This window comes from Gorilla gorilla, chromosome 11, assembly GCF_029281585.2.
Source record: "Gorilla gorilla gorilla isolate KB3781 chromosome 11, NHGRI_mGorGor1-v2.1_pri, whole genome shotgun sequence".
NCBI lineage: Eukaryota > Metazoa > Chordata > Mammalia > Primates > Hominidae > Gorilla > Gorilla gorilla.
Genome location: NC_073235.2, coordinates 73310693 through 73336316, shown reverse-complemented (window position 1 = coordinate 73336316; position 25624 = coordinate 73310693). Strand labels below are relative to the sequence as shown.

At 49.1% G+C, this 25624-nt stretch overlaps 1 protein-coding gene across 2 annotated transcripts in view; it reads right to left on the bottom strand.

Moving 5' to 3' along the window:
• The window catches only part of GAD1 (glutamate decarboxylase 1), a 45231-nt gene extending 19960 nt beyond the window's left edge, over window positions 1-25271 (bottom strand). The window contains exons 1-6 of one of the 2 annotated variants that reach the window (XM_055379152.2): window positions 24193-25271; window positions 22577-22721; window positions 19089-19151; window positions 11587-11745; window positions 10028-10270; window positions 4320-4410 (exon numbers count right to left, since the gene is read on the bottom strand). In XM_055379152.2, coding sequence (XP_055235127.1) covers window positions 4320-4410; window positions 10028-10270; window positions 11587-11745; window positions 19089-19151; window positions 22577-22658 — 638 coding nt within the window. In that variant the 5' untranslated portion in view covers window positions 22659-22721; window positions 24193-25271. The remainder of the gene's footprint in view (window positions 1-4319; window positions 4411-10027; window positions 10271-11586; window positions 11746-19088; window positions 19152-22576; window positions 22722-24192) is intronic. The other variant, XM_019022482.4, reaches the window with a different exon arrangement.
• Between the last annotated feature and the right edge of the window lie 353 nt (window positions 25272-25624).

Below are 25624 nucleotides of genomic sequence, written 5' to 3'. Positions count from 1 at the left end.
GCTGGTTAGATGCTAAAGTCAAAGTACAAGATTACATTTCAGAGTCAGAACCAGAAACTAAACCTGCCAGAAGCTCTGGGTTGAAGCATAAGAACATGGGATTGGAAGTAAAGATTTAAAACAGTAGGATGGTGGCATTCATGGAGTGACACTAGAGGAGCATTTTGAGCATGTCTATATTCCGAGTAGGGAAGTGAGTCAGCCCTTTTGCAGTGGTTCAACTCACCTTCCCAGAGGGGTTCACTCAGAGCAAAGGCAAATTGACTGTCAACAAGCTGTAGTTCTTGTGTGGCAGAGTCTGCTTGTTGCTACCCATATCAATTTTCCCTTACTTTGTTAAATTTTATTTAGGGTTGCTGTTCACTCTGATCAAAGACTATATTTTCTACCCTTTTTTGGTGTGGTCTTGGACTAAGTTCTGGCTAAAGAGGCTTTATGGAAATGTGTGAGACCTCTGAGAAGGTTTTTTTTTTTTTTTTTTTTTTAATCAAAGAGGAGTATGTCTCTTTTGCCCTTCCCTCCCTCCCTCCCTCCCTCCCTCCCTTCCCTCCCTCCCTCCCTTCCTCCCTTCCTCCCTCCCTCCCTTCCTTTCTGAGTTCTGGAACACCGGAGTGATGGCTGGAGCTCCAGCAGCCAGGCTGCACCATGATGCAACTTTGAGGATGGGAGCCATGTGCTACAATAGGGATTAGAAAGGCACACAAAATCTGGATCCCTGGTGACTGTCAAACTGGGAACTTCTTTAATGAGAGAAATAATCTTCCATGCTGACTCTATCCTGATACTCCTCTTGACTTCTCCTTACAGATGTGGCAGGTAGTACATTTTCACCTTAAAAGGTAACATAGCTGAGGGGAGCTTAGGGAAACACTCTACTGTCCAGATGATGAGAGACAGAAATAAAAGAGTCAGGAAGGTCTCGAATAGCAACAGTGACTGTGCGGTGGTTGTCTTTCCTAGGTGCACACACTGTACCTTGTATACGCTAGGCACTTAGGACTGGAGCCATTTTTAGTCTTCAGAACCACTCTGTAGGATGGATACTATTATCCTCCATTTTCCTGATGAGAAAACTGAGGTTCAGAGAAATTCAGTGGTTTGTTTTAAGATCTCCGAGTTAGTGTGTTTAAGCAGAATTCCAAGTCTATGTCACAGCTGCTTTTCCATGACAAACGAGAACTGCTTACTGCAGGCTCCTATCTAGTGACCTGCCCGGTGGTGTAAAATGATGAATAACTCCCATAGAGAATTTCTCCTGGATATTTTCTATGAAAATAAAGTGCTAGATACTTGAAATCATAACCTCATAGCAAAGGGTTATGATAGATCTTGCCATTAAGATTACGTATTGCCATTAGATGTTTGAGGGCAGGCTGTTGTTTACACTCGGGCCCTACTCAACCTGCGCAATTGTGCTTGGTGGCCCTGTTCTGGAAGAAAAGAGCTGTATGTGCCTTGGATAACCACATACTTGTGAAGTTTTGTTTGGATCTTCACTGGTTCGTTGCTTAGAAGAAGAATATACTGCACAGCTATGTGCAGAAGCAGGTGTAAAGGCATGGACATAGAATTTTTTTTTTTTTTTTTTTTGAGATGGAGTCTCGTTCTGTCGCCCGGGCTGGAGTGCAGTGGCATAGTCTCAGCTCACTGCAACCTCTACCTCCCAGGCTCAAGCGATTCTCCTGCTTCAGCCTCCTGAGTAGCTGGGATTACAGGCACCCGCCACCACACTCGGCTCATTTTTGTGTTTTTAGTAGACATGGAGTTTCACCATGTTGGCCAGGCTGGCCTCGAACTCCTATTTTAGGTGACCCATCCACCTTGGCCTCCCAAAGTGCTGGGATTACAGGCGTGAGCCACCACGCCCAACCTACCATCTTTCTATTCTAATAGTCAGACACCTTGCACTTTGCACCTGTGTCAGGTTATTGGATCGTTCTTTTAAAGAGGCTATGACTGAGGAATATAGTTCTTATTTTCTATGTCAGGTGCCACCTAAACTCAATGAGAGTACAGGACCAAAAACCAGGCATTATCACTAAATAAATCCTGCACTGCCATAGAAAGATCCTTTTGCCATTCTTTCCCAGACTTATTTTGAACACTGTTCCCAATTGGAGAAGGAATTGTCACAAGGGAGCAAATTTTGCCTCAGCTCCTGACAGTGCTGCCACATTTCATGATCTTCCAGGGGAACTGGCTTAGAACAATTTCTAGATAATAGTTATTGCTTCTTCAGACAATGCCTTGTCTCCAGAACTGACAGAAACTATTTTGCTATTTTAAATAACCTTCTCTATCGATCTGTTGGAATCGGTCATATTTTATAAATATCTCCCATTCAAGTACAGCTGCAATTACTACATGTCATTTAGTTGGGTTGGCCTTGACCTCAGATGGCTGGGACACATTTTAGTGTTTTGCAGCTGAGCTAAGAGAAGAGTAAGGGACTTTGGTTTTATGAACACATGCCAAAAAAGGAGAATTTGTGGGATTTTTCTGGTTTAGCAATATCTGGTCATAAGTGGTTGAAAGGGGAGAGGTCCGTTATTTACCTTGAGATTGGAGACATATATATACATGGAAAAAGCAGCTGAGTGCCCTGCAGAACACACACTTAAAGGTGCTGAGTAAATTCAGTGCCTGTATTAATATGGGTACTTGGACTTTAATAGATATGTATCTTTTACTCTGTTTTCCTCACTTATTTTCCAAATGGTTGAGTTAAAAACAACAACTATATTTCCTAATTTAAATTGTTCCTTAGTGCTAGATACTACAATTAAACATTAGTGTCTTTTCTCAAGTTATAATTAACTCTACTATGATGTCTGTGCTGGCTGGTATATTTTTATCTCAAAAATCACAGTACAGTAAAGATTGCTAAATGGAGCTTTTTGTTCAAATTCCAAGCAACTGTATCTTTGACCTGTGTTCCTCTTGGCCCTTCCAAATCTCAGTGACCCAACATGGACAGTCTGTGAAGCTAACCATGACCTGCAAGCAGGGAGCATGAACATCATTTTAGTTTTTCAATCAGTTTAATCTTTTATGCTTTTTTACCACCAGAGGCTTCACTTGTCACATTTGCTCTTTAAAATTTGTCACTGTTGTTTTAAATTAGCCAAGAAAACAGGAATCCTTAATTAATAGAAACTTTTCTGAATATAGTTAAGTATTCTGAGTCACAGCATTAAACAGCTTTAGAATACATATGGGTCACTATATAATTTTAAATGCCCTTCAGGTTTTCTGGCTGAGAGCAGTTTAAGAAAAACAGACTACCTTAAACTTCAATAATTCACGTTCTATCTTGATATCAAATGGATTTTCTCATTTTAAGCAATACTACCCTTTTACCTAAATTCATTTTTTGGAATCTACTTTTCTATGAACTTAAAAAGTGAGTGGCTATTTTCTGAATATTTCCACAGTGATGGACACCCATGTAATTCTTATATAGTTGTTTTTAAATTATTATAAGATATTTGTTTTGTTATTTTCCTTTGGATACTTTAATAGGATGTAGTGCCATTGTCTGGATGTATAGATACTGGTAAAACATTGTCATTAGTGTTGAGAGCAAAGGCAGTACTCTGATGGCCCTCCATCGATTAGTAATCTGACATTTTCTTAAAAGAGGGCACATGCATGTAGAGGAAAATCTGGGATGATTGCTATAAGACTACCCAGGTAGTACTTGTACCCCATACCCTACAGGACCTCAGAGTCAGTTTTGTGTAAATTTTCAAGAACTTAGAAACAAAGGAAGGCTTTGCCTACACAAACAAGTATGAAAAAATGTCACATTTAGAAAAACAATCACTTATTTTGAAAAGAATATATACTGTATCAGTATCGGCTGAATTTTGTTTTAGAATTTTTAGTTAAGCAATAGGTTGATCAAATTGGTTTGTGGGTTTATGGCTGCTTTAATTATGGAAGAAACATGACCTAAATGATAAGGACCAATGTGCTTGGGTGGAAAAAGGTAAAACCAAGATCATACCTCAAAACATAACCTCTTTAGATACACCATTAACAGAAATGGGTCTTTTAACATGAAATTTCAACACTACATCTTGGAAGTTAGAGTTATTATTTCTCATGACCATGCTTTCCTTAAATTCCATTATTAAATTCAACAATAGTTTATCAAGTATTTACCATTAAATCAGAACTGTGATAAACCTAAAGATTTTAAGAGAAAAAATGACCAGGGAAACTTTAATAAAATGGAACCACTGGGACTGAACTTTTAAAGCAACAAGCCATAGTCATACATCAGGGTTGCTTATATGAAAACATATGAGACTTACATGTTGGTATTGGCCGTTGATGTCAGCCATTCTCCAGCTAGGCCAATAATATCCAATCCGGTGGAGAGCTGGTTGAAAAATCGAGGATGACCTAGATAGGAAACAGAAAAGCATCAAGGCAAATGCAGATTTCTCAACCTATCTTGAAGGCAAACGGCCTGCCCCACTGGGTCACACTGATGGGGCTTCCATCCCAGTGATATGTGGAATAAGGCTGCTCAAGGATATTGAAAAAGGAAGGGCAGGTTGACCCACCCTATACCAACCATTAACATTCATAATGTCCCTCAAACTTCTATGTTTCTAAAGCATCGTGCTTTTAAAGAATAATATCCAGTATCATGAAACAAATCATGCTTTCCAGTGTTTTGTGTTTTGATGTGTTTTGCCAATATATATACAGTAAAATGACCTTCGAATTAAATTTATGGCTGAGATAACTTAGCTCTCCTCTGTGAAATGGGCAGCCTATTTCACTCATTCAGTTGTTGGTGAAATAATTGCTTTTGCTACATAACTCTAAATCCCTGTGCAACCCACAGTATGCTTTAACAGGCTTTGCTCTCAGCAAATTCAGGATTGTTGCCAAGTTTTTGCCAACTTAGCATTCAACGGAAAACTCAACTCCACATCAGCAGGCTTGGCTCAGCTGTCAGGAAGGAGTCAACGCAATAGATTATCTAGGGACGTGTGGCTGGGAACTGGTGTTAGAAAGATATGCTGACTGCTGTGTTTCCAGTGGAAATTGCCTTTGCTTCTGAAAAAAAAAACAAGAAAAACAACCAAACACGGTCAGAGAGCTAGTGTTAGAATGTTCCTGGTCTAACTCTCCTCTCTGAGAATCTCTGTTCTTCCCTAGATGTGATTCAGAACATCTGGACTATGACTTCTTATATCAGAAGATACCAGTCTCTGCATCTTAAGAGCCCTCACAAAATAATCCTGGTTTTTAGAAAAAACTAAAAGAAGCATAACTAGTAAACTTAGTTTAAGTATGGGGCCATATTCTAGATATTCATGTGGACTATCCTAGATAGTTAAATGATTCCATGTTACTCTACTTTGCTCATTGCCAACAGAATCTGAGGTCTTTTGAAACAACACATTGTATTGAAAGCCATTAAAATATATATGCAATATCCATTTAAAAACTTTTAACAATAACACTTCATTTTAAGACAAGACTGAATGGTAAATAAATGCAATCACACTATTTGATAATGTATCAAAACCATACAGCTTGGCAGAAACAAAAGATGGACAAAGACAGAGAGATTAACACAAAGTGAAATAGTATCTCTTTGTCCATTAAAATATAAAGGACACAAAGTCCTTCAAAATCTTATTTTTAGCTTATGGTTACAACCTTGTGCCCCCAAATCTTATATCTACCAGAATTTCTATTAAGTAACAAAATAGTTTCAATTTGAATTTCAATTCTCTATATTGGATGAAAGTAGCAGATGATAGGTATGGTGCTGGGCCGCTCATGGCCTAAATTCAGGTAGGGGGAGAAGGAAAGAATTATTTTTTAAAGTAAAGTTTTCCTACAAATAAACTACAAGAAAAAAAAGAAGAGTTGGAGGGGGAGCTCTCTTGATTAGGAGACATGGCAAACAACTGCATGTAAGAAACTTATTTGGATCCTGATTCAAATGAGTTTAACTAAATTAAAGCATTTATGACGTTCATGATACAATTGGAAATTTGAAAACTGACTAAATATTTCATTAAGGAGCTATAAATTTTTCTTTTCAGGTATGACAATGACATTGTGGATTTTTTTAAAAAAAGTTCTTAAGAATGAATATTGGGCCAGGCACGGTGGCTCATGCCTGCAATCCCAGCACTTTGGGAGGCCAAGGTGGGTGGGTCATCTGAAGCCAGGGGTTCGAGACCAGCCTGGCCAACATGGTGAAACCCCGTCTCTACTAAAAAAGTACAAAAATTAGCCAGGCATGGTGGCGTGCACCTATAATCCCAGCTTCTCAGGAGGCTGAGGCAGGGGAATCGCTTGAACCCAAGAGGGGAGGTTGCAGTGAGCCGAGATCACGCCACTGCACTCCACTCCAGCTTGGGCAACAAGATTGAAACTCCATCTCAAAAAAAAAAAAAAAAGAATGAATATTTATGGATACAATAATACTATGTTGGGGATTTGCTTTCATGTAATGTAGGTGATGGGGAATGGATGGCGGTACAGGTAAAAGCTGATAATAAAGCAGGGCATTAGGTATATAGGGTTCATTATAGGATTCTACTTTTGTATAAGTTTAAAATTTTCCATAAGAAAAAGTTTTAAAAAGAACAACGAAGGGAGTCCAGCTTATCTACAATCACTTAAGTAGCTACTGTGGCTGAAGGCTGACTGGTGCCTGTTAGTTCATGGGAAATCTCTATAGGCTGGTTCATTTTTTAAAAGAAGTCTTTTATTAATTTATAGAGAAATTTCTAAATGCCATCATCATCTCTTCACAGACTATACCCGGATCAGTATGTTTTCACTATTAAAACCCAATTCATTATTTTGGCTGAGCCTATTAATGCATTAATATCCTTGAAAAAATACTTTCTACTGTGTGTAGCTACCTGTGGGGTTTACCCTATTGCTCCTTATCTATGCTTAAATTCCACATCAGCAACCAGGAGCTGTTTTGACATGGCAGCAACAGCATGCTTTTATCAGGGCCAAAATCCTGAGAGGTTTCACATTGCTTGGAAGACTGTGAACTCCGTAAAGACAAATATCTGCCCCAAGAAGCAACTCTGAGGAACAAAAATGAATGTTTGCAGGCTAAGTACCTAAGTGGGTTCATACACTGGACTAATGAAAGTTAATGCTTTCTCTCTCTTTTTTTTTTTTTTGAAACAGGGTCCTGCTGTCACCCAGGCTGGAGTGGTGCAGTGGCACGATCTCAGCTCACTGCAACCTCCGCCTCCCGGGCTCAAGTGATCCTCCCACTGCAGCCTCCAGAGTAGCTGGGATCACAGGTGCACACTACCACGCTCAGCTGATTTTTGTATTTTTGGTAGAGATGGGGTTTTGCCCAGGTTAGTCTTGAACTCCTGAGCTCGCGTGATCCACCTGCCAGCCTGCCAGCGTGATGGGATCACGAGTGTGAGCCACCAGGCCAGGCCCGTCAGTGCTTTCTCTGACCGCAAGATGCTTTTGTTTTGTAGATAATATTAGATGATATTATGACAAAATCATGTATTGTTATTTGAGGGACAACGCCATTTCTGGGCTTTCATAATAAAATGATGTAGTTCTCATCTCTCTGAGAAAGCGCATGTAAATATCACACCAAAGCAAGTCAAGCTAAACATACATGGGGAATTCTGACTCTTTTTAAAATGCAGCCAAATAACACTATTTGTTTTCCATCAGGAATATATTAGCCATCTGACCAAGATGAGAAGTAACTAAATGTAAATTGATAGAGTGCTTTTCTTTAAAAATCAAACAACATAAATTTTGTACATATAACTGAGTCTTGTGTATCCAGCAGTCATTTAATGAAGCTGTACTTATTCCAGTGGTGTTGGCAGACCTCAGCAGCTCTCTGGGATTCCTCATTTTAAAAAGCGTCTTTGGCCAGCATCATTATTTCATTATAACACTTTGTTTTTGACATCCAATAGTCTTACTCAGCTCTATCACCACCAGCCTCCTAGTCTCAGTCTTAAATCTATCTTCAAATGATGAGGAAGAATGAGAGGGAAAATAAAGAAGGAGAGACAAAGAAGAAGAAAGAACACAGGATTGCCAGTTGTGGCCTTGGGGCTTCCCCTGTGGTGGCAACTAAGCTAGGGACTGTCAATTATTCTAGATCTGTCTGCCTGAGAGCTCAGGAAAGCCAGACTGTAGTGTGGAGAGAGTTATAGGGAGAAGAAACCACCGCGTCACTCCTGGGCTTAGTCCACAGTCTGAGCTGTTTCTAAGCATCTCAGACAGAGGCCCCAAAGTCCTTGAACTTGAGGCAATTGGAAAGCAACTGCTTTGATGAGGATTGCTGATTAGAGAGAGCTCCTGGAACATGAAAAGGAGGCAAGAGGACATCCTCAAGGACTCCCATTGGAAATAGAATTTGGTGACTCAGAGTGTCCTAAGTTCCAGAAGTTGCAGTAGAATGAGAAGGCATGTGTATGTGTGTGTGTGTGCGCGCGCGCGTGCGCGCGCATGTGTGCCTGTGTCTTTTTGGCCTGTGTGTGCATGTGTCTTTTTGGCCTAGCCGGTAAAAGGTGTCCTGGGTTGAATTGTGTTCCTCAAAAAGATGTGTTCAAGTCCTAATCCCTGGTTCCTGTGAATGTGACCTTATTTGGAAATCGGGTCTTTGCGGATGTAATCATGTTAAGATGAGGTCATGCTGGATTGGGGTAGGCCTTAATCCAACGACTGGCATTCTTATGAGGAGAGGGAAATTTGGACACACACACAGGATGAAGGCCATGTGAAGTGAAGGCAGAGGTTGGAGCGATGCATCTACAAGCCAACAAATGCCAAGGAATATCCACAACACCTGGAAGCTGGTAAAGGCAAGGGTGGATCCTCTCCAAGAGCCATCAGAGAGAGCATAGCCAGCACCTTGATTTTAAACTCCTAGCCTCCAGAATTGTGAGAGAACAAATTTCGATTGTTTTGAGCCACCCAATTTGTGGTCATTTATAATGGCATTCCTAGGAAACTAATACAGAAAGGGAGAGGAAATAGCCCAATTCTCCCCAGTGTCAGGGACAGGCAAGGGCAGGATTTATCAGAATGAAATAGACCTGAAAATGGAGGCAAGAAAAGAAGCAGAGGATGGGTCATTCTGCTCTCTTTAGGTTGTGAATAGCCTAAATCCAAGAATGAAAATTCTTTTTTTTGAGATAGGGTCCCGATCTGTTGCCCAGGCTGGAGTGCAGTGGCACGATCTTGGCTCACTGCAGCCTCTGCCTCTTGGCCTCAGCCTCCTGAGTAGCTGGGACTACAGGTGCACGCCACCATGCCCAGCTCATTTTCATATATATATAAATATTATATAATTTATATTTATATATATAATTATATAATTTATATTTATATAAATATATATTATATTTAATATATAATATAATATAATATAATTATATTATATATAAATTTATATATAAATATTTATATATTATTTATATATTTATTATAATTTTTATTATTTTTAAATTTTATTATTTATAATTATTTATTATATTAAATATTTATATATTTATATATAAATTTATATATATAAATATTTATATATAAAAATAGGCATATATATATATATATATATATATACATATGTATATATGGAGAGACAAGGTTTCGCCATGTTGCCCAGGCTGGTCTCGAACTCCTGAGCTCAAGTGTTCTGCCCACCTTGGCCTCCCAAAATGCTGGGATTATAGGCATGAGCCATTGTGCTTGGCCAGAATGAAAACTCTTTATACAGAACTTGACCTAGCACCAAGCATTTGTATCTTTTTTATCTACTTTTACCATGATATATGCTGATGAACTTTTGCCTGGGTCGGGTCACTCCACCAACTGTTACTGCCCAAGCTTGTTCTTGCGGTCACTGGGTACTTTGCCGCCTTCTCTCACCAGGGCTGTGTTTTTCTTCCAACACAAGTTTGATATCCTCACAACTGGCAAGGGTGAGATGGAGGGCAAAGTTGCCACTACCTGTCTATCCAACTCTCCTCCTTACCTGTGCGAACCCCATACTTCAAGGTGTCTCTGCAGTCAACCAGGATCTGCTCCAGGGACTCGGGGTGGTCAGAGAGCTCCAAGTTGAAGCCCTCCATGCCTTCCAGCAACTGGTGTGGGTGATGGAAGTCCAGCACCTTGGTGGAGCGATCAAATGTCTTGCGGACATAGTTGAGGAGTATGTCCACCACTTCCAGGAGGAATTGCACAGTTTGCTCCTCCCCGTTCTTAGCCGGAAGCAGATCTGAATTGAGGAGAGCAATGAATGGTTATCACCTGACTCATATCTAGATTTCTTCAGCCCAGAGACCCCTAATATTAACCATGCTATCTGTATAGGCCTGATTTCATTCTGGCATATGTATGTGCACTGAGAATCGGATATACCACATCCCCAGAAAAATGCATATACACAGAAGTTTTGCACATGCTTCCTGGGGGTTCACAGCCTTTCTGACAGGCTGCTCAGACATGGAAGGAAGTGCTCTGAGACGCCGTGAACAACCTGCAACTGCGGTTGTCATCTGCAGGTTGAATGGGCACCTGTGAGGAGTGTGATGGAGGGGGCATCTGTCGTGCTCCCCTGGGACCAGGTGTGTCCCTGTCCATCTGGTTTGGTGTTGTGATGTGCTTGGTCTGTTGGCATCAGAGGGTAAGGCCTCTGTGGGTAGAGGCTGGGGTCCCCCCTGAAGAGGGTGGTCCTTGGCGGTGTTCTTCGACAGGAAACTGGAGCTGGAAGATGGGGCTCAAGAAGGTAGGACAGGGAACCCCTGCCTCTTTCTTGACCCCACGCTTTTGGGCCTGGACTTTGAGATATCCAGAGGTGACTTTGGGTGACAGGCTCTGCAGTAGTCAGGCTAGAGGTTAGGCAGGGAAAAAAGCTGTAGGGGCCCAATTCTGTAGCTCACAGGCAGGCTGTGCAGTTGTGCACGATACTCTCTGTGACTCCCTGGGTTAGCTCCAGGGTTTTAGTGACATATTGTTTAATACTCTGGTCTGCCTTCTGTGGCCCTGTGGGAAGTTCATGGAAGGGGATGGCAGTGGATCTATCTGTGAGCTGTTTGGGAGAGACTGGTAAAGCACCTCCTGAGACGAGAGTTGTGGGGCAGCAGGGGTTAGTAAAACATCTCTGAAAGGAAAACAAGTTCCAGGACACTCGTTGGTTATGAGGCTCAGCATGCAACTTCCCATAGTGTGATTTTGTGTGTATGTGTGTGGCCAATCTTCCAGGATAAACATTATTAAGGAAATCATTAGATTTTCTTATATGCAAGGTTCCTTTGACTCTGAGAGTCTATGAGTCCATATTTCTTCCCTCGAGTGTCTTTAGAGTTGACTTTTATTGACTGCCTTCATCCAGTTTCCAAAATGATGGAGACCTGGGCAGCAGGGAGGGAGGGAGTCAATTATATTCCCCCAAAGTCACAAAAGCAGTTTCATGTGGGTTCAGAGAGAATAATGACATTTCTTGATAAAAGAAGTAAAATTGCAGGAAAAAGTCAAGAAACTCAAATAAGAAATCTACTGGCTAGCATGGGGCGGGAGTGGGGCAGGAGCTACCTCTAGCAAACAGATTGGAGAAGTCAGTCTCTGTGCGCCGGAAGCGGGCATCCCGGTCGCTGTTTTCACAGGAAAGCAGGTTCTTGGAGGATTGCCTCTCCTTGAAGGCACTCACAAGGCGACTCTTCTCTTCCAGGCTGTTGGTCCTTTGCAAGAAGCCTATGGCACAAGAAGCTGGTCAGAGAGAGTGCTACAAACTGCCCAGCCCCTGAAGGTCAGCTGCGGAGCGAATCAACTCTCCAAGCAGGGCTCTTGTTTCTCCTGAGAAAAGAAGTGAGTGTCTGTGTTTTAAATACAGTGGCTCTGGCACTGCTCGCCTTCAGGCAGGGAGGGGGGCGGTGCCAAATGTCATCAGTGGCAGAGGCCCAGTCATGCAAGAGAGAAAAACAGTAAGTGAAGCCCGTTCTCCTCTCTGAATGTGACAGTGAACTCACAATTAAGTAAGTTGGACAGCTTCCACTCCAGTGACCAGCCCCAGGATAGGGCTTTAAAGGGGGAGACACAATCAGAGAAGATGCTGCCAGCACTGTTTATGGGCTGTATAAGCAGAAGGAGGAGGGGAGAGAATAGCAGAGGGAGGAGGAGAGGTGAGGACAGCTGAGGGAGGAGGATGAGGATAGCAGAGGGAGGAGAGGTGAGGACAGCAGAGAGATGAGGAGGGGTGAGGACAGCAGAGGAAGGAGAGTGAGGACCACAGAGGGAGGAGAGCAAGGACCGCAGAGGGAGGAAGGTGAGGACAGCAGAGGGAGGAGAGGTGAGGACAGCAGAGGGAAGAGGAGGGGTGAGGACAGCAGAGGAAGGAGGGTGAGGACAGCAGAGGTAGGAGGGCGAGGACAGCAGAGGGAGGAGGGTGAGGACAGCAGAGGGAGAAGGGTGTGGACAACAGAGGAGGAGGGTGAGGACAACAGAGGAGGAGGGTGAGGACAGCAGAGGTAGGAGGGTGAGGACAGCAGAGGGAGGAGGGCAAGGACAACAGAGGGAAGAGGAGGGGTGAGGACAGCAGAGGAGGACGGTGAGGACAGCAGAGGTAGGAGGGTGAGGACAGCAGAGGGAGGAGATCAAGGACAGCAGAGGGAGGACAGCGAGGACCGCAGAGGGAAGAGGAGGGGTGAGGACAGCAGAGGGAGGAGGGTGGGGACAGCAGAGGGAGGAGGGTGAGGACAGCAGAGGGAAGGGGATGAGGACAGCAGAGGGAGGAAGATGAGGACAGCAGAGGGAAGAGGGTGAGGACAGCAGAGGGAGGAGGGTGAGGACAGCAGAGGGAGGAGGGTGAGGACAGCAGAGAGAGGAGGGTGAGGACAGCAGAGGGAGGAGAGGTGAGGACGGCAGAGGGAAGGGGAGGGGTGAGGACAGCAGAGAGAGGAGGGGTGAGGACAGCAGAAAGAGGAGGGGTGAGGATAGCAGAGAGAGGAGGGGTGAGGACAGCAGAGGGGTGAGGATAGCAGAGAGAGGAGGGGTGAGGACAGCAGAGAGAGGAGGGCGAGGACAGCAGAGGGAGGAGGGCGAGGACAGCAGAGGGAGGAGGGTGAGGATAGCAGAGGGAGGACAGCAGAAGGAGGAGGGGTGAGGATGGCAGAAGGAGAAGGAGTGAGGTCCAACACAGAGGATTCGGGCAGACACTTTCCTCCAGCACCGGGTAATGCTCACAGGGTTGAACATAAGTGGTATTTTTCTGAATGCAAACCTGAATGCAGCTTTTCTTGCACCACCCCCTCTCCTTGAATGAAGGTACTGCGAGACAAAAAAAAGCTTCAATCTTCTGTGTTGCCATTTAATTCTATGAGTACTTATTGAGCACCTGTTGTACAAAAACTTTGCTAAGCATCTAGGATTGGGGACTGATAAAGCTAGTGGGACAGATCCCCTGCCCTCCAGGAGCCCACAAGCCTGGCAGATGGTGACCAATGCTGGAATAAAACTAGTCATCCAAGAATTCCACAGAGATGACAGGAGGGATCTGAGCCCAGGGCGGGATTCTCAGTGCCTCACCTCTGCCCCTCGGAGTGAGTGGAAAGTTCTCCTGCCCAAGGTGAGCAGGACAAACTCTGGCAACAAACGGGGAAAGAGGGTTGAGCCAAAAGGGCAGGAGAACCTGCCAGTGTGGAGCACACTCCCTCCACATCTCCACCATCCCCTGTGGGGCTCCTGGCCTGCACGTCTGCTCTTTCCCTTGGCTTCTCCTCCTTCAATTCAGCCTCAGTCTTAGCCCAAAATGCAGCACACTGAAAAGAGGAAAAAGGTTCTAAGCTTCTTGGTGACCCCAAAGCTGTCTCTGTAAATACCAAGAAACTTGCGGAGTCACACGTGTCACAAGGCAGACTTGGAAGAAAGTCCCAAGAGGTGCAAAAAGGCAAGTTAATCTGGAGAATTCAGCTTTGCTTCCCAGGACTACAATTCAACCGTGATGGGCGGGAGAAGGAGGGATGCGTGGGAAGGCTGCGGTGATTAGAATCCTCCCACACAAGGGAGCCAGGGGTTATTTCTGGAGGGAAGAAGGGGAAAGCAGAGCCACCAAGCTTTTTGTTGCTCCCAGCACCTTTTACATTTATCACTAAAGCCCAAAGGACATGACAAGGGGGGAAATACACTATAATAGAGCTCCACACTTGGGTATAAAGATGGGATTGCATCCTTTTCCATATCTCTTTGCCTACTTCCTGAATTCCTCCTCCAAATCCTCGAAGTCCAGAACCAGGAGCCAGCACTCATTTGCCAGAGGGATGCAGGATCAGATGGCACCTGAACTCTGAGACTGCTCCTCTCATCCCAGAACATGAAGCTGTGGAATTTGCCAGACTTGAAAGACCAAACCCATGTGGCCTCATGTAGTGAGGTCCTGCCCAGCTGAACCTCCACTCTGTTGTCCCCGACGTCTGGTTAGGCTTCTGACTCACTCCCTGAGTCTCCCCACCTTGAAGCCCCTTCCCTCTGGGCAGCTGCAGGAAGCAGAAACTCGGCTTGAGGTTTTGACACAGACTCTCCCAGAGATGTGCTCATGAGGCTGAGAAACAATCATTATGCCACAGTTTTTTTTTTTTTTTTTTTTTTTTTTTGAGACGGAGTCTTGCTCTGTCACCCAGGCTGGAGTGCAGTGGCATGATCTTGGCTCACCACAACCTCCATCTCCCAAGTTCAAGTGATTCTCCTGCCTCAGCCTCCCAAGTAGTTGGGATTACAGGTGCCTACCAGCACGTCCAGCTAATTTTTGTATTTTTAGTAGAGATGGGGGTTTCGCCATGTTGGTCAGGCTGGTCTCAAACTCCTGACCTCAGGTGATCCACCTGTCTTGGCCTCCCAAAGTGCTGGGATTACAGGTGCGAGCCACTGCCTTGGCCCTACGACACGGCTTTAAACCTGCATCCCATTCCTTGGGCTGCACTTCCAGTAATGTACTAGGAATCAGAATCCTCTCTAAATCCTGTAATTATTTTATGAATAGCACACTTACACTGCGTTATAATTTATGTTAAAACAATTAATTTGCTAATATAAACATATAATATATATTGTCATGTCTTTCACTTTGTTTAGGAAGGTGTTTGTTCTCTAAAATACTGGGATCCTCAGAAAGGTAGGTGATCCAGGCCTCCCTCGGCTCTGAGAGGCCCTGGAAGGAACTGCTTCTCCAAGGATGAAGAGGTGGTGGATGACATGGAGGTCAGTGCCTTGACAATTTCCCTGGCTAGCAAGGGGTCCTGTAAGAAGGGGTCCCAGAGAATGAAGCCGAGTGTACTCCGTCTTGCTCTACACCCCAGCTTCGAGGACCTAGTTTAAGCCTGTGGGTAACTGGTCACAGAGCTCTACATTCTTAGAGGCAAAGAGGAAAGCAGAGGAGAGGCAAAGCTGCAGTTGTGTTTGGTTGGGTGCTAGCATACTGGCCAGCCGCAAGGGGAGAAAAGTCATGACTCCACCTCTGAGCTGAGGGGAGCTCCTGCTGCAGGTTCCTCACCCCTGCTGCCAAACTCAAAGGCTTATGGGGCCCAATGAGAGAGTGTGTATGTGTATGTGTGCGTGCATGTGCGCACAGGTATGTGTAGCTAGAAAGCACCTGGCTCCAGCCAGTTGTTGCCAAGTGGGGCTTTGAGCTGTGTATGGCATAAACACCTATGGCCAACAGGGCACGTGGGAGCTGAAGCCCAGCACTTTCTCTGTTCACCAAGCTATGGCATGGAATTGCATATGCATAGATGGAGGGGCTCTTTTTCATTTGTTTGTTTGTTTGTTTTTGAGACAGGGTCATACTGTATTGCTGTTGTCCAGACTGGAGTGTAGTGGTGCCATCATAGCTCATTGTAATCTCAAACTCCTGGGCTCAAGCGATCCTCCTGCCTCATCCTCCTGAGTAGCTAGGACTGCAGCTATGTGGCCACCACACCTGGCTAATTTTTTGAAAGTTTTTGTAGAGATGGGGTCTCCCTATGCTGCTCAGGCTAGTCTCAAACTCCTGGCCTCAAATGATCCTACCACCTTGGCCTCCCAAAGTGTTGGAATTACAGATGTGAGCCACCATGACTTCTTTTTCTGATTTTCTTGGGCTAACAGCACCTGCCATGTTTCCCTCCCCATTGCCCACCCCCAAGTTTTTTCAAGAGAAACCAGAAAAAGAGAGCACTTGAAATCTATTTTTAAGGTTTGGCACTTGATACAAAATTACACACACATACATATACATACACACACACACACACACACACACACACACACACGAGTGTAGGCTAAATAAAACAGCTCAGGGGCTGTAGTTGGCAGCAAGAGATAAGTGATGGAAGCCCAAGGACACCCTGGGAAGTTAGCAGAGCCTGGAGCCAGAACTTAGGGATCCCTGCAACTCATCATATTTAGGTCATGCCACCATGCCTGCAGCACTCTCCAGCTCTTGGCAAGACCATGGGTTTCTTCTAGCTGATTACTCTCCCTGGGGGATTCTGCCTCCAGAGCTAATCCTGCCTTCAGGGCTACCACTAGTGGGGCCCAGGGCCTTCCTTGCAGCTTCATTCTGTGGCTTTTGGGGAAGGGCAGGGGGAGAGTGGGTGGGGGTTGAATTTTGGCAAGGCACTGAGGGTGCTTCTGAGAGTCATCCAGGGCAGTGGGTTTGGAAGTGGGAAGAGGACCATGAGTTCCTCTGCTCTCTTAATGTGAAAGGGTAAACCAACCTGGATGGTGTCAAGTCAAGAAGGGACCCTCTAGGTCCATCCCTCCAGGGATGAAGCGAGGGGTGTGTGTGTGTGTGTGTGTGTGTGTGTGTGTGTGTGTGTGTGTGTGTGTGTGTGTGTAGGCAGGCAGGGAGCTGTGGACCCAGGGCCAACACAAAAGACTGCACTCTGCCTCCACTAGATTAAAATGGAAAGCCAAAGTTGTCTCAAGGTGTGGAAAATAAATCTTGGTGTTTTGTTTTCTTTCACAATCAAACCTAATGGGAAGCCTCCTAACCTGTGGCCCCAAAAGCAGGGCATTTTAGCCCAAGGCAATTTCTCCTCAACAGACTACCATGGGTTGTGGGGAGCAGACACAGGGAGGAAACTCTCTGAGGACTGTAGCCCCCAGGAGCTCTCCCTCCTAGCTTCGGCTGACAGTGGGGGAGGGGGAGTTGAGGCCAACTCCGGGTTCCCTATTTCCGGACCCAGCGAAGCCCCACTCTTTCCCGCCTCTTTACCCTTTCTGAACTGGTCGGGTATGTCCCCATAAGAAGCACTTAGACCTTTTATTCCCGCGGAAGTGGAGCGCCTGCAGCCAGAGGAGCAGGGGACAGCAGGGGGCAGGATGGGAGTGAATGAGGGCTGCCCCCCACCCTCAACAGGCCAGGCGCCGCGGGTAAGGAGCCGTCACCCAGAGCCTGCCCCTACCCCGTCCTCGGCTGCCCAGGGCTCGCTCAGTTCTGCCTGCCCGGCTGGCTGCATGACAATGACGGCTGCAGAAGCCGAGCGCTGCGGCCGCCGAAGGGACCTGGCGCGAAACGGGCCATTAAGCCCAGAATGGCGGCAGGGTGGGGGTGGAGGTGGGGGTGGGAGTGGGACGGGGCTATTTATAGAACAAAGATCCGCGGCCGCCGGCTGCCCCAGCACAGGGATGCAGCCCTGGCCTCGCCCCACGGGCGTCCTGCGCTGGGGAGAAGGCCAAACCCCCAGGCCGCCCGGCGGCAGGGCTAGGCTTTCGGTGGAAAATGGCTGGGTCTAGGAATCCAGCGCCTGTTCCTCCCTAAACGCCGAGTCCCAGGGTCTAGAGGACAGAGCCCCAGAAACGCAGGGAGGGTGCAGCGCGGCCAAGCAGGGAAGGGAGTAGTTCCCCAAAGCGGCCACTCTGCTCTGACTGCAAACTGCCACCGCCCTCGCCCCGGGACTCAGGGAGGCTGGGAAGATCAGGTGCAGAGAGCACCCAGGCAGCGGGCGGCTCTGGGCGCTCCGGGGCTAGGGCGGGCGGGCGTGTCCCGTGCCTGCTCTGCCGCTATCTCCCGCGCGCAGCAGCTGACGGATGGCTCTTTAATAAGCCGCTCGTTAATCTTCCCCCGCCTCTCCAACCTCTGCCCGGGGACATCCGTATTTTCTGGTCTGATAAGGCTAGAGAATTTTAGTCGGTGAAATGTAGCCAGGAAAGCGAGTCCTCATTGTTCAGCCAGAGTCACTCAGCTGTGTCCCTTCGAACAAATCTCCCTTTTTCCTTTAAAAAAATTACATCCTTTGGGCGTTTTCATTTCAGACCCTCCTGTCTCCAGAGAGCAGTTCTTTCTCCTCTCCAGCTCCCTGATCTATTTTCTTCCTTCCCGATTCTTTCGCCGCCTGCGGCTCCTCGCCCCTGCTCGTCCCCTTTCCCTTCCCTCCTCGCCTTCAAGGATGCGCCAGGCAAACCCTTGTGCCTCCCTCAGGCAGGCCATGGAGGGCTCCAGGCAATCCTTTTCTTTAGCCTCCGAGGCCCCAAAGAAAGAAACATGAATCCGTTATGATATCTCAGGGCAAAACCCCTCAAGGTGGAGAGACCACTTTCAATGCGACCCGACTGCGCGGGTGGAGGTGCGAGTGAGGGGTAGGCGATGATGTAGGGGATGGGGGAGACGTGTCAGCTACAGCTTTAGGCAGATACACCGCCTTTGGTCTGCTCTCCAGCAAGCCAGATCAGTTCACCTTTTCTACGCGACCTTTGGGACGCGCGGGCAGAGTGCGCGGCACCGGGTGGGAGCTGCTTGCGCGCGGGGCTAGGAAAGCGGGGTTGCCGCGCGGGGGCGCTTTCCTCCCGCTTCTGCGCCCAGGCAGGGCACCCGGCGTTCGCTCCACGGGGTGTTGGGGATTGGGGACTCCAGAGGAAAAGACCCCTGGGGATCAGGTCTGGGGCGGGCAGAGGAGGGTCAGGGCCTGTAGGGGAGCGTGGTCGCTGGCTGTCCTGGCTGTAATTACATTAGAAAATCAGACCCATGAGCCCGGATCCCCCTCCGCTTGCGTCCCAGTCTCCCAAGCCCCAAAGGTCCGCCCGCCGCGCCACCCAGCCGGGCGCCAGTGGGTCCTGTCACTTACCGCAGATCTTGAGCCCCAGTTTTCTGGTGCATCCATGGGCCACGCCGCACCAGGTATCGTACGCTAGGACGAGAGAGAGGGAGAGAGGTTCGGTCAGGGAGGTTCCGACCGCGGGGAAATGGGTGGAGGACAATGGTTTTCTTGGGGGAGGATGAGGACTTTGCCAGAGCTCTTCATTAAAAGCTACTTCCTGAAAGGAGCTAGGAGCCAAATCTGTGAGCCGACAGGCATATCCTCTAAGCCCCCATCATACTCCCTTCCTGCTCCTGGCTTCAAATATAGAACGGTGTCTCTGAGAGGCGGGGCACCCGGCGCCCCTCCGGGCCCGCAAGCGACCCCCGCCCGGCAGCTCCGGAGGTGGGGTCGGAGTTGGGTGAAGGCTGACCCACACGCAAAGGGCCAGGCTCCGATCGAGCTGCCCAACACCCACTGGCCAGGCCCCGCAGACTCAAAGGGCGACCACAGCAGCCCAGAAAGGGAACACAGGCATCTGGGACCGAAACGTCTCATAATTTCTTGGCGGGTCTCCAGCCTAGTGGCAGCTTAAAATAAACTGGCATGAAATGGGGTCGCGGAAGAGTTCAAGAATTAATTGGGTGAAAAATAGTATTTGACTAGATGATCGGGCTCGCATGGCTGCTCTTCAGTCAGACCGGGGAGTGGGGAAGACAATAGTGCGCCTCAGGTCCTCATCCCTGGCCCCTCTTCCCAACCTGCCCCTCATTAACCCTTCCCTCTGACATCTTGGGTCTTCAGCAGACAAAGGTAAATGGAATCAAGCACCTTTCCTCTGAGTCACAACTGAGGGTGGAGGTGCTGCTGGATTTTCCTTCTTTTCCAGGCTGTTCTCAAACCCCTCAAGGTCTACCTGCTGCCTTCGGGGTTCAACTTCCAGCAAGAAGCGTGGAAAGCAGCCCCATCCCCACTAAGCCCCCAAGCGGACTGGTGTGGTGAGCCCAGCACGAAATCCCCTTCCAATCTCTCAAAGCAAACCTCTCCAAGCACTCGCTTACCCTACCCTGACTGGTGCCTCCAGCTTCGCACAAGTGTTGGAGGCGATAAGGAGAGTGATATCCATTAAACCTGAGGCACAACAGAGCCCCAGCGGGGAGAAGAAACAGCCTGACGTCGGTAAGACATGTCACAGATGGAGTTCCAGTGACAGACAGGAAATCAGTGCAAAAGCGAAACCCTAATAATACCTGGCGGATAAAGAGCTATTTGGACCTGATAAAGTGCTTTCACTTTCAACATCATCTCATCTAATTCTCGTAACAGTCCTATGAAACTGGCAGGAGTGTTGATCTAAGAGTCATTTGACAAAGAAAAAACATCGAGGCTCAGAGAGGTTACATGAGTTTTCCAAGGTCACTCAGCAGGGAAGTTAGAGTTCAGACACATTGCACTGCCTTTCAAAATTGGGGGTTGCAATGAAAGAAAGGGAAAGGGAGACGGGGAGAGCAAGCGAGAGAGCCCCTTTGATGTAGCAAGGGTCGGGAACACCTAGTGGTTGGGGACAAGGAGGGCTCCAAGCCCCACCCAAGGGTTTCTGGAACAAGAGAGTGCCTTAGGTTGCCTGCACTAACGCCACCTCCCAGGAGACTCTAAAGGGGCAAAGAAGTGGAGCTAGCTGGGCGAGCAAAGGTATTGTCTGCAAGGGAGGGTGAGAGTGGATAGAGCGCCCAGCGCGCCTTTGAAGCCTGGGGTGCGGATGCCATAGCTAGGCTAAGGGCCCGCAACAGTGTGCCTGGGACACGTGCTGCTTGCTGTTTTACAGCAGGGTCCCGGGCTCTCTTGCCTTCGCTTTGGTAGCTTCCAGGCGAACCAGGCCACGTGCGGATTCAGGTCATCGCCTCTGTTGGGTCTCCTACTGGTGACTTGGCATTTGCGCCGGAGACTGGCGGCCACCGGGAAGTAAGGGCGCCGGGAGTGGAGGGTAAATTAACACAACTGCCTGCTAACCCCCCACCCCCACCCCCAGGCGGCAAAAGGGGGAGGGAAATGTGGAAAGCGTCAGAAAAGAAATCCATCAAGGCGAAAGCACCACACAAAGGCGCTCATGCCTCGCGTTCCTCCCGCCCTGCCCTGGCCAGCTCCAACGCCGGTGCCTGGTTCATATGCTACCAGGGCTGGCGACTCTCCCGAGGTCTCCCGGGCCCTCTTTGTTGTGTGGGTAATTGTATCCCTCCTGGGTGGCGGGAAGAGGGAGCTGCAAAGGCAATTGGAATGAGACCTGAGGACTTAACACAAGACCTCCTGCCCGGGAGCCAATGCCAGCGTCTAAAGGGGCTTTCCGGTAATAATCCCCACTTCATTGATGAGGATACTTATTTTCTCAAATATAAAGTGCCATAAAAGCGCATCAATAAGCACTCCCTGTAACCACACTATCCTTCTTAAGCCCTTTCTGTATACAAATTCTGGAAATTCATACAATTAATTACATCTCAGAAACAAAATAAATAAATGGGGGAGCGGGAACCCTTACAGTCTGAAGCTGATAAGTTTTTTTTAGGGGGGTGGGGTCAGGAGACACTTCTTCACTCCAACAAGGAAAAAGAAAAACAATTTTCTCATCTCAAGCCTTTACAGAGGTAGGAAATAAAATTAAAGATAGATTCTAGAAATGGGTTGAGGAGCCTGTCGCACTTAAGACAGGGAAGCATAAATCCTCCCCCCTCTTTTATCTGGTGTCTCTTTTCTTTCTCTCTTTTCGGGACATGTCACCTCCTGACAGATCTCTTGCCTGGGATAAGGAGAGAGGTGCTCTCTCCTCTCTATGATAAATCTTCTTGCCCCCTCCCAGTTCGCCATCTCTTGCCACTCAGGATGCCGCCCGCTCCCCTATTTGTTTATTTATTTATTTATGTCTCTGAGATGTAATTAATTGTATGAAATGTCAAGGCTCAGTCTCAGTTTTATGCACCTTTCCCGCCCCTGACTTCTCCCTAACTCGTCAATAGCTTGATGCAAATTTGGAGCAATTAGGGACCTTGAGTTTTCTAAAAGCTGCAATTAACGTCGAAATTTCCGCTGATTATAGACTTAGAACACAGCGCAGGGGGAAAGGAGGAGGTCAGATCTTGGCTCAACGAAAGCCGGGGACTGAAAACTCTTATTCCTGCTGGGGCTCCTAGCTCTTCATTCCGCCCCCTGCGCTGACCCCTGTCGTCCCACGGAGCAAAGAAACCACACACAACAGAATAAAAACAACATCCTGGCTGCGCGCCCCTCCGCCGCCGCGAAGCCCTCAACGATCGCCGCTGCTCGGACCTTCCGTGGTCCTCGCTCTCCGGTGCCCTGGGAGTCACCTAGCGTCCCTGACAGCCGAATGACCTCTGGCAGGGACGGGGTCAGAGCCCCATTTATTTCCCAGCCTCCATTATCTCCGCGCTCCCCCTTCCCTTTCCGCCAGCTCAGCCTCCCGACGTCCCAGCGCCCCCATCTTCCCTGCAGTTCATTTGATAGAAAATTGGGGCGGGACCTACTTGTGGGGCGCAGGTTAGTGGTATTGGGGTCCGCTCCCGCGTTCGAGGAGGTTGCGGAAGAAGATGGGGTCGAAGACGCCATCAGCTCGGTCGTCCCGGGGCCTCTACTGTCCGGAGTCCTCGATTGGTCCGGCGCAGAAACAGGCTGCAAAGAGAAGCGAGAGCTGTGCGGGGAGGACTTCCGGGGTCCTGCACACCGGAGGGACTGAGCAGCCGGGGGCACGGAGGCTCCCCTTGAAGATCCGGCTCTGGAGAGACAAGAGGGAGGAAAGGCAGCGAGCCTGCCTGGTAGGGGTGCGCAGGGGTGGGGGCAGCGGAGGAGACGTGCGCGCTAGCTCCGGTACTGGGGCGCAGGGAGCGTAGCCCTGGGCCGCTCTCGAGTCTGGCAGTGCATCGGCGCGACCTGGAGTGAAGCGCCGAGACGAGGCGGGGTCGGGGTCGGGGTGGGGGTCCAAGGCCTGTACAAGACGCAAGGGTGTGGGGGACTGGGCTAGGAGCACAGGGGAGCGCTCAGTGAGCGATTTTCCAGCCGAGCCACTACAAGCCCCATTGGGCACTCAGCAGCCGGCGTGTGGGCCAGCGGGGGGAGGGCGCACGGGGCGGGCATGTCTGGTTCGGTGTCTGGTTCCCGTTGTTGTGTCTGGCTAATTCCCTGGAAAGAAAGAGGCTAACTGCTCCGGGGACTAGGGACTTTGGTGAGACAAGGTGAGAGGGGGAAAAAGGCCCATATCTTTACGTTCTCCCTCGGACTTGGCCAGGGAAGAACCACAGTCACCTTGCACTCCAGACAGCCAGAAAGCAGCGAGTCGGAACCTTGCTTGCCTCCCTCTTATCCCAGCCGGTTTTTAGCCATCGCTAAGCCTAGGGCGAGGTTTCGGTCCGGTTTCAGCGTTTCTCCTCTACCTAGCCCCCTGAGGACCCCAGATTTCTCGCGGTACAGATCCAGAGAGGGTGGGGTAAGTAAGCATGGGGAACGTCACCGGGGAAACGAACTTGCGCGCAGCGCGCAGGAGTCGGCGGACAAAGATCTTGCGCGGCGCCCCTGCTCGACTCTCGGCGCTGGCGCGATGGCGCCCGAAGGCCCCGGGACAGAGAGATTGCGGGCTAATCTGGGTAGATCGAGGACCCCACAGAGAAGGGCCCACCGGCCATCGCCTCCACACGCCCCCTCCGACCTCACTCCTAGCCCCGCGCGCGCACTCGCACAGCAACTCGGGCAGCGGGTCGACTACGGCCGCTGGGAAAGTAACAGGTTACCGTTCCTAGTAGCGCCTTCGGCTGCTGCTGCCCAGGCGCCCTTTGGAGGGACAGGCGCTCGCAGCATGGAAGCTCAAGGGAAAATCGCTCTTGCCCCACTTCAACTAGAGCCTCAGCCTCCGTGCTTGCCCGGGGCGTGAATCCGGAGGGCAGGGATAAGAAGAGTGACGAGGGCGGGGGGGTCCCTGCGCAGCGCACCCGTGGAGAGCAGGGACTAGGGCGGGCAGGAAGCACTCATTTCGGGAGGTTGGGTGGCCGGCGCTGGGATGGGGTTGGTTGAGAAGCCGCAGGAGGAGAGGACCTGGCTGAAAAGCCACGGTTGGGCGCTGGGAAGTCCAGGTGGTCGCTAGCTTACCCACCTCGGCTCGGCGACAGCGAGCCGGGCACTCCCGCCTTTCCTCTGCACAGCGCCCAGCGATCCGCTCGGCTCGGCCCTGACAGGCGTAATCTGCCCGGCGTCACCTCCAGCTGCTTCCTCGTTCTCGCTAGTTCCCTCTCGCACGCGAGCGCCAGGAGAAGAGAGAGATTCGGAGAGGCGGCTGCACGGCTTCGGGGTAGGCGGGGGCAGAGTGGGGAGGCGGGGACCGGATCGGCGGGGAAATCACGAGGCCGTTGCTCGCGGGGGCAGCTAGTCGGCGGAGCGGCGGGGCTCCTCTGCAGGTGCCTGACCGCCTCTGGAGCTTTATAGGGCGATTATAAATCCAGCTCACGGTTTTGCGCCCGGAAGGAAAAAAAAAAGGTCTTATGAGTAATCCAGAACGTACTCAACACACTTTTTTTTTTCCCTTTGGAAATAGGCAGGCTGTCGGGTGAGAGGAGGGAAAAGATAATTCCTACGAAGAATTCTGCCTTTCTGAGCGTTTCTTCTTCCCTCCCCTCCTTTCCCCTCTCCCATTTCCCCTCCCCCTCCCATATGTTGTAGGAGACGAGCGGCGGCTTTGCCTCAGTCCTTTTCCCCGGGGTTCCCCCAGATCTGTGACCCTGCGACGCTTCCTTGAGCGAAAGCGCGCTTTGGGTCGTGTCCTCGTTGGCTCTCTACGGAGCTGGGATTGTTGTAACCGCAAAGGAGGCAGAAATGAGGGAAGACCTCTTAGACCATGGAGGAATTACAGTTTCCTCATCCAGCCCTGGGCCCCATCAAAGTACCACACCTGGCCACAGCTACCCAGTGCCACCGGCAGAGAAAAGGACCCCGCGTCCCTTTTGCTATGCGCTCGCTCCTCGCTTTGGCCCCCTTGGTGATGGGAAAAGAAGGCCTCCTGATCAATCACGTCTGAAGGCTGATGACACGCACGAGCGCCGCTGCACGCGCATGGGGAACCCGAGCACAGAGGTGCCCCGGGAGGGGCGGACCAGCCCCCCTTGCCCTGGCCCGCTCCCCCTTCGATTTCACGCGCTTTAAGGATTCTCCCTTTGCAATATTTAGGCGTAGTTAAAAGAACCGCTGCGTTGGGAAAAGCCCCTCGCCGTAAAAATGCGTTGAAAGAGAAATTCCCACCAGAGGGCGCCAAGAGCCCAGAGACCGAGAGGCCCTGCGCTCCCGGGTCTCTCCGCCAGCGCCCGAGTGCAGCCCACACCTGGAGCTGCTGGCCAGAAGGTTACGCGCCGGCTTGCCTTTTCATGCCTTCCCTCACCGCCCTGTCACTAGTTTAAGTTCTCCCCTTTCTTCTCCCCCAGTTTTTTTCTTTAGGGCAAAAATGTTGATGTCTGTGCGTGTCTGGGTGACACAGTGTAGGCAGTGATTCCTTTACTGGTATTTACCGTGGTCCTCCCCCTCTCCCCAGGTGGTGC